At 40.1% G+C, this 9,276-nt stretch overlaps 1 protein-coding gene across 3 annotated transcripts in view; it reads right to left on the bottom strand.

Annotated features, from left to right (window-relative positions):
- Positions 1–1,970: 1,970 nt before the first annotated feature.
- The window catches only part of PRRX1 (paired related homeobox 1), a 72,368-nt gene continuing 65,062 nt past the window's right edge, over positions 1,971–9,276 (bottom strand). Inside the window, exon 5 of one of the 3 annotated variants that reach the window (XM_070396957.1) lies at positions 1,971–2,093. Coding sequence is in view for 1 of the 3 variants with exons in the window: in XM_070396954.1 (XP_070253055.1) it covers positions 8,062–8,200 (139 nt within the window). In the remaining 2 variants the exon portion in view is untranslated. Of the gene's footprint in view, positions 2,094–4,855; positions 8,201–9,276 lie in introns of those variants that run through there. The other 2 variants (XM_070396954.1, XM_070396956.1) reach the window with 2 other exon arrangements.

The following is a 9,276-nucleotide window of genomic DNA, read 5'->3' as shown; positions in this document are numbered from 1 at the left end:
CCGCAGCTCATACTTCACAACTATGTTCTTCCTGTTCCTTCAGGACCATTCTGGAATGATAGTGGCCAATAATAACTTCTAGGTACAGGTGCCTCTGCAGCCCAGGTAGTGGGAGACTCCTGGAAACCCAAACTGTGAAGGCAGGAATTCAGGTGCAGTAGTTAAATGCGGGAGATATTTGTGGTAGACGTTTTTCAGTTTGTTTGGGTGAGTTAGAGTATAGGCAGGATTCTTTTTTTTTTAGTCTTCTTAAAAATGTATTTAACATACTTCTTCCCTGCCTGACTAAGGCAAAGTTTAGGGTTACAAACACACCCATCCTGGCCTCACATCTCCCTCTGCGGAGGTTGCAAGGTATACATTACCCATGCTTTTTTCTTTTCTTTTCACATTTAACAAATTTTGAAACATCATAAGCACAGAAAAGTACAGGGCTGACTATCAGGAACATGCTGTGCTTACCAGCAGCTATTGTCAAACTTTAATAATTTGTCATCTTTGCTTCTCATATTTCTTTTATTTACCTTCTTTTTAAAAAATCATTTTTTGTTGATAGTATTATAGATGTCCCCCACCCTCCCCACCCCTGTCTTTGTCCCTCTTCCCCCAGGCCCTGCCCCACCCCAGGCCTACAGGGAACTATTGTCTGTGTCTATGGGCTATGCATATATGTATATAAATTCTTTGGTTAATCTCTTCCTGCCCCATCCAACCCCCTTCCCTCTGAGATCAGTCAGTCTGTTCCATGTATCCATGTCTCTGGACCTATTTTGTCCGTCAGTCTATTTTGTTGATTAGATTCCACATATAAGTGAGATTATGTGATATTTGTCTTTTTCTGACTGGTTCATTTCACTTAACATATTTCTGCTTCTCATTTTTTTTAAGAAATAAAACATTTCAGATGTATTTGAAGCACCCAATGTGCCCTTCCCAATCCTATCTCCTACCTCCTCACTCAGAAATGTTTTTTTCTGAAGTTATTATTCTGAAATTGTTTTCATTTCTATTGCATCTTTTTTAATATTTGTATTACATATATGTTTATGAACAATATATGATAACAGTGTGCATCTTCACATTTTATATAAATAATATCATATATCTTTCTGCAATTTGTTTTTTATTTTTTTTCCTTCAAAGTTATGTTTCTGAGAGATATCAAAGCGCATGTGGGTAGCCATGGTTCCTTTATTCATTTTTTAAATTTCTGAATCGTATTCCATTGTATGACTATATCCCAGTTTATTTATTTTCCAGCTGATGGACATTTTATTTGTTTCCAATATTTTGCTATTGCAAACCATTCTGCAATGAACATTCCTGGTCATGTGTTCCTGTGCACATGTGTGAGTTTCTCTAGTTGTCCAGTTTTGCTAGCCTTATTTTACCTCTGCTGAACTGAGTGACACTAAACAGATAAATATGTGAGACTCCACAAAATAGTTTTCAGATGCCTTCAATTTGTAGATGACCTGTAGAAAAAGGATTCTCTCTTTTTATAACTAGAATAATATTTTGAGCTATTTTGTAGGAACTCTAGAGTGTCAGGCATTAATTTATTGAAAGTGTTATTTATTTAAAGTGTTAAGTATTTATTTGCTATAACATTTAATTTTAATATCCAAAGGGCACAAGATGCCAACTAAATATTACAATATTTGAATATTCAATGTGGAAAAATTAGAATGTGTGGTCATTGAGAGTTGTAAGTCTATGAATTATAACAAGGATCTTGAAATGCAGGTGGTATAGAAGGAAGGATAAAAGGAAGGAAGGAAGAAAGGAAGGAAGGAAGGAAGGAAGGGAGGGAGGGAGGGAGGGAGGGAGGGAGGGAGGGAGGGAGGGAGGGAGGGAGGGAGGAAAAGAAGGAACAAAAAAGAGAGAGAAGAAAAGGAGGTGTATTAGGTTGGGATGAGTTGAGGTAACAAATAGATGTTGTCATGCAATGCTTCATCAGAATACAGCTTTATTTCTCTGTCATATAACACTCAAAGATGGTTCCAGGTCAGCGAGGGTTGCAGCTTTGCTTTCTGTCGTCACTTTTCAGGGTCCCAGGTTGCCTGCTGCTTTTTGTCTTTAAAATGTGGCCCCTAGCGTTGATCAGAGGTTGTCAGATCAGTCAGGCAGATGGAAGAAACAAAGAAAAGTTCAAATGGGAGCCAGGAGCCCGGGTTGAAATCATCAAATACCACTTTGGCTTGCATTCCATTGGCCAGACATGAGTCACAAGACCACATCTAACTATAAGGGATGCTGGGCAATGAAGTGTACCTGTGCGCCCAGAAAGATGAGTAAACTGTCCGAATTCTAGTTCTCCCTTCCACAGAAAAGAGGAAAGAAGTTGGTAGGGTTTTAATTGAAAATATTGCAGCCAACATTTGTAAGAAGAAATATTTAATACCAGTTGAGATGGAAATCAATTTACAGTTAAAGTGCTTTCTCTCTTCCCCCTTGCTCTGTGCTATTTTTGTCTGCCTACATTTCCTTTCCTTCGTCTTCTGGGCAGAAAAGGTCCCACTACTCAATCCACATAGTTTTGGTGAGAATGCATCTGACAAAAGAGAATAGAGCTTTATTTTAGCCTGGGCCCCATAGAAATTATAATTGGTGGTAATGGCTGACATGCCGGTAGTTTATTTGGGTAATGATCCCATGGAACAGGGCTGAGCAGCCAGGGGAATAAAAAGGTAAAAAGGGGAAACCAACACAAGGAGGTGTTATCAAGGTGGACACCACTGCTATGGGGACTGTAGTTGTGTGCCTATAGATCAGTGGTTCTCAACCTTCCTAATGCCGCGACCCTTTAATACAGTTCCTCGTGTTGTGGTGACCCCTAATTTCATTGTTACAAATTGAACATAATTAAAGCATAGTGATTAATCACAAAACAATATGTAATTATATATGTGTTTTCCGATGAATGACCCTGTGAAAGGGTCATTCAACCCCCAAAGGGGTCGCGACCCACAGGTTGAGAACCGCTGCTATAGATGGCCGTGGGTAGCATTTATCCATTGGTTCATTGAGGTTTTGTTTGCAAGGCTGATGGAAATAGCCTGGGGACTGAGGGCTACAGTAGCGCTACAATAGTGACTAGAACTTGAGGTGGCGACAAGAGGAGCTGCACTGATGCACCGTGGTGCCTGATGCAGGCAGGTAGCCCTGCTCTGTATACTCAGGACACCTCTACCCCCAGGGCACAGTGCTTGGGTCATGGGTGTGCAACAACCAAGCCAGGATGCTAGAGTTCTCTCCCAGCATTTCTATAACAGGACATTGTTCCTCAGATCTTTCTTCCAGAGCTGAATGGATGTCAGTCTGCATCTGCATCTGCACTTCCCCTCCTACATGGAGAAAACCTGCCTGCAGACGTGAGAGACAGACAGAGAGTTCTGTGGTGTCAAATCTCATCTCCAGCCCTTGAGGTTCTAGAGCTTCCATGATTCCTATAGCTCCTCCTTTCATTCTATGACCTACTCCCATCCATCTAATAAATCCCCTAATTAAACCATCTCAACCTAATTTGAATTGGGTTTCTGCCAGTTGCAATTGAAATGTTCCTGGCGGTATAGAAACTGATGGGTAAAAGTGGAGTGTTATTTATCAATGGCCTTCTATCTCTGTCCTTGGTTCCAGGCCCAACTTTCATATCTTCACTTATTCGATATTTATATTTCGGTTTTCAAATTCAATGATACATCTAAAACTGCAATTGTCATCTCCTGTTTTTGTTGATTTTTGTCAGTGATTCATTCTCCTACTCCCCAGGTTGGAAACCAGTGTTGCCTTGGACTCTATTCTCTTTTTCTTGCCATGAAGTCTTATTGATTCTTTCTTTGCAAGATGTTTCCAATTCATCTTTTTTTTGTTTTGTTGTTTTTGTGTGTGTGTCCCCTCTATGTTCTTCTGCTTCTAGTTCCTGTTCTAATCTAATTTGCCTTCATTTTTTACCACAATAATTCTGCTAAAAATTTTTTTGCCTGACTTTTTTCTGCTTAATAGCCTGAGGAAAAGTCCAAACTCCTTTGACACACAGCACCCTGCAAGATGAAGGCTCTGCCTCAGTTTCCAGTGTTTTCTTTCACTCTGCTTCAAAATTAGCTCTTCATCCCATTAGCCATTGTCCCCGACACAAATTCCCCATTCCTGTGTCTCTGCCTTCATCCCACTTCACCTTCCCACTTGAAAGGCCACCCCCGCCTCTTCTCCTGCCCAAATCCTGGCTGATGAAACTCAGGTCCCTGTGCTGCTCCAGCCCATAGTGCTTTCTTTCTCCCTCTTCTTCCCTCCTGTCTGTGTTATGTGTTTAATACATTTATTGTCTTGAACTGTGGCATACACTTTGTTCTTGCCAGAGTTGCCCTTTATTCAGACTTTAATTTGTATGAAAACAGCACCCATGTCTCCTAATTTGGGTTTTCTTTTCCTCCACTTCCACACACCCAACACTAGGCATAATAGGTGCTTAAGAAATTTTACTTTGTTATTTCTTTACTCTAAAATAAAAGGCTATGCTTTGTCTGAAGTCTGTTCTGTCATGTGATATCGGTATTGTGGATGATAAAGATGTGGGGGGAAAAATAGCTAAACACCCCTAAGTTTCTCTCTATACTTCCCTGCTGTACTAATAAATGTGCCCTGTTCTTCCCACCATTGCCTTTGCTTTTTAGGAACAATAGGCTATTTTCCTTTTTAGGAAATAATATCACACTCTGATAAAAAGTTCTCTTGTTTATAAATCTCTCTTCCATTCACTCTTCTCCAAATGTAATTTTAGACAGGCAGATCTGTTTTTGAAGTTCAAAGAGAAAAGAATCAGCAGACTCAACGGCACATAACAAAAGACAATGTGTGGTATCCTTGTTTCTTTTTATTGGAAAGGAATCATTTCTATTCTAGCGCAAACAATGTATATTTTACATCATAAAGCAAGATATAATTTACATATTACATTTCTTATGAGATCTTTATACCCTAAATGTCATTCCCTTTTTTATTCGGTCACCTCTTCTGGTTCCATTTACCGTGCCACATACCCCATAAATCAGCACCTTGTTTCCAAGGGATTGGGGACACAGACAGAGAGTTTGTAAGTATTCATCTGTATCTGAGTATAATGATGGTGAGGAGCAGGGGTATGCCTTTGAACTCTGGCTCTGAGGCCCTCTCTTGACGCCTGGCTCAGGAGCCAGAAGGCTACTCCTCCAAATCACATATGAACTCCTACTTATGTCAAGTCAATAATAAATGAACAACACCGAGTGCTTATACCATGGGTATACTTCTTGATCAAGTGCTTAGATAATAGATGCTTGTGGTATGCATTCACCAACAATGCCAGTTCCGATGGCTGACCAGTACTGGTTCTTCCATGATATTCCCAGACATCTCTTGCTCAGGGAATATTGCAATATTGGGTAAAATTGCCCAGTTTCACCTAACATTAGGGTTATGGGTTCAGACTTGTCTGTTCACCACTGAAAATGGATGTCAAGATAGAAGCTTCAAGTGACTTTACATGACCCTCTATCTCTTGGCTGCCTCTTCTAAGATTTCGTCCCTCTTAGCAAATTTTTTTTAATGTGTGATTTCTGTTCCCTGCACTGTAATCCAGATCCTCTTTCAGCCATTCTTCCCAAACCTCCAACTCTAAAAGTTTACCAATTTCTTGGGTTGCACTGATTTCACAAAGAATGTTTTAACCTGTTAGGATGCACTGTTCCCTTGAAACTCAATAATCCACAGCAGCTAATGGGACAAAAGAATCCAGGGACTCTTTGGGAAGCAAGTAATATGTGTTGTTAGCCAGCTTCTGTGAACCATTTGGTAAGAAATGTTTGAATAGTAGGTGAAAAGAAACACACACAGGAAATGGGTTGATGAGAACAAAATGCATCAGATGGGCTTCCTTCTTGTTATAGAGAAAAGTACAGAATCAACATTCAAAATACATTTTCAGATTGGGGGATATTTTGACTGAAAAAAATAACACCATGAGCTCAGTCTGGTAGGCCAAAGCAAGAAACAAATATGTTCTCAAAGTGCATCTTAAACCCCAATTCCTTGCCTGTCACTGAAAGTTGACATATTTGGCCAAAATCTATCTGAAGCTTTTAAATCACTGATAACTAAAGCTATTACAACCAAGCTGGCCAGGATGAAAATGTAAATTGAAAATGTGTTTGTTCTGTATATCTTAGATTACTTTGGTCTAATGATGTGAATCCTGAGAGGTCTATAAATATAAACCTACTTCTCATTTCCAAATGCAAAATTATAAGCATTAAAAGCAAGGTAGCATTTCCTTGCTAGAAAACAAGGTACTGTATCCTTCCATTAGCCTTGAAAACTTTTATAGTCCCCTTCCTTTCATGGCTACAAAGTGCTGGAAATACAGAGAATATGGGAAAGAATGAAGGAGCAAATGAATAGGGCCTCACAACACCCCTGTGAGGTAGGTAAGTATTGTTAAACCCATTTTACAAAAAGGTAAACTGAGGTGCCACTTGGTAATGGGGTTTGGTCAAGTCCACCTGACAAGTCACAAAAGCACAGCTGGAAACAAAGAGAAAGAAACAAAGAAAGGTCAGTCCTGGCTCCCAGCCCTAGCCACTAACCTTTATTTCAAAATATTAGAAAATAAAATAATTGCCTTTTTTGAAGTTTAGACAAACCTTTAAGTATTCCAATAAACATGTGTCTTTCAGATTCCTGTTAAGTAGAAAAAGGGCAGATGGCCAAATGGCTTTTCCTCCGCTCTCTAAGTGTAATTCCCATGATAGATCAGGACAGACCAGCATTCCACCAGAGCTCAGCCTCTAAACTCAAGGACATTCTTAAAGCTTCACATAGTTTCTCATTTATTTAAAGCCCTCCTGTGAAAACAAGACCTGTTCTCCAACAGCTGCTCTGTAAGTTGCTCTGTGGACCTTAATGAGAATTTTGTGGAGAGCAAGAAAGGAAACAAAATCCCCAATAAAAAGTCTCATCACTGTAGAGAGAAGGACAGCGGTGATGTTGTGAAATTTGCTTTCTGTTGTGTTTGAGAAACTGCAAACTTGAGCTTGCAGGAATATTTTATATATATATATATAAAATATATAAATATATACAGTATATATATATAAGTGTGCATCTGATGACCCTTAAGGCACCAATGAGATATAGGCTATGCCTTTCACAACTCGGTCTTTGTTTTCCAAGAGAAATTTCTCTCCCTCATTCAAATGAAAAATAGTTCGTCTACCAAATAGTCCATGACAGCAAATCCTTCAAAAACAACAAACATCTTTAACTTAAGATGGCTGATTATTAAGATAGGGATGATGGTGATATCATCTATAGTTTAGAGCTTAAATCTAGAGCTTATTGCTTAGAATGAGCCAGGCACAGCCAATCAAACTGGAACAGACAGGCCAGTGACCAGATGTTGCACATGACTGTTTTTCTCCCCCACCTACTCCCTAGTAGCTGATGGAAAAACCTTTCCATGACCAACAGAGATGGAGACAGGGAGAAAGAAAATCATGCCTGGCACAGATTCTTTAGAAAGACTGGCTTTTCAGAGCTTCCTAGAGCTTCTGTGCAGAGAACTGGGAAGAAAGACGGGGCAAGGCACTGAGGTTTCAACTCATCGATGAGGAGACTATAGGCAATTATTCTGATATTTATATATATATGGCTTCTTTGGCTATCATAGACTTTTTAAAACCCATATAATCATAGGGAGGGGTGGGGGGGCTGAACCCAACTGAAGAAGCTCGGAGTATATGAAGCAAAGCATGGAAAGAAGGGAAAACAAAACGAACACACCCAGAAACAAGTGTTGCTGGTGTCCCAGAGGGAGGAGGAGTGTTTGGTAACTAATTTTCATTTGGCTCCTCTCCTGTGCTTCTCTGCCATGGTCCCAATAGTTTAGTTCTGTTTTTTTTTTTTTTTTTTTTGGTCTGTTTATTTTTATTATTTTTTTCCAGCAGATGAAGAAATGACAGAACAGGATAGGTGTCTTATGGTTTTTTTTTGGATTTCTTCTTAGGCCTGTTTAATTATTTTTTTTCCTCAGTTGACTGTTGGCACCTGGTTCCTCTGTAAACTATATTCCTTGGCCTTCAGTCTCAGGTTGGCAATGCTGTTGGCCATGTTGATGCCCTGTGCAGGGCTATTGTTGGCACATGTGGCAGAATAAGTAGCCATGGCACTGTAGGGACAAAGGAGAGAGCAGGGAGAATAACAGGCATTAGTTTCACAAAGCTGTAAGTCTGTGCCCCAGATGGGTGTGACTCTCAGAACGGGGGCCGGCAGGGGCAGGAGGGTCGGACGAGATGACCTCTGCGGTCCCTTACAGCCCCAGATTTCCATTAGTCTAAGGCACTTGGCGAAGGGTGGCAGTGTTGGAAAGGGCAGGGCAGAGCAGTGGAGAGTGGACCAAGGGATGGGGGAGAGAGGCATTCGCTGTGTTGGACTCAGTGAGTCATGATTTATTTCTGGGGTGAGAGAAGAAAGCTGCTTGTGCTGAATAACAGGTGTGTGATCAGCTATCCAATTGAAACCTGTTCAAAGCCCTCTTCCTGCCTACATCCCTGACATATGGGAGCAACGAGAAAGAAACGGAGGCATTTGAAGAGAAAATTTTTGCCTCCCTCACTCTAGGACGCCGGCGTTCACTCTAACACATTTTAGATAATCAATAGATACCATACTACATACTATTCTTGGAGAATCAGTTAAACAACCCAAGGTAACTTTGTGCCGTTCCCTGCACAAAAGCACTGCCCAATCAAGAGGGACCCATTGCGTTTGGCCTTGATTTGATAACTTTTCAAAAGGATTTGAATAGCTCCGGACACTGCTTTTAGGTCAGTCATTCTGGAGATGTTTAAATCTCCTAGATGAGCTAGCAAAGGCTTCAGTTTTAAGATTCCCGACCTGTTTCTCACTGTTCGTATTCCTGAGAAAAACCTGAAGTTTTGTTTTTTGTTGTCAGAGATTGTAACTAAGACCTAGGAATACCACTGGGAAGAAATTTGTAATTGGTGGTTTTGTTACTTGTACCCATGAATTTCTTTTAAAGGAAAGAGGTAATGGTTTCTTTGACTTGGATGCAAATTGTCCATTACTTTATATAAACAGTTAAAAGGGTACTCGTTTTAATTAAATAGAAAGTGTTTCTAGTTGTTCCTAAGATTAACAAAATCCCTTTCTACTGAGATAGACTTACAAATAGAAAGATGTGTACTGCATTCCAGTGCAATTTTGTCAGCCACACAGGAGTTT

This window comes from Myotis yumanensis, unplaced genomic scaffold (genome assembly GCF_028538775.1).
Source record: "Myotis yumanensis isolate MYYU_CA2020_CCGP unplaced genomic scaffold, mMyoYum1.0.hap1 SCAF_17, whole genome shotgun sequence".
NCBI lineage: Eukaryota > Metazoa > Chordata > Mammalia > Chiroptera > Vespertilionidae > Myotis > Myotis yumanensis.
Note: the sequence above shows the minus strand (reverse complement) of the source record. Positions and strands in the feature narration are given on the sequence as shown.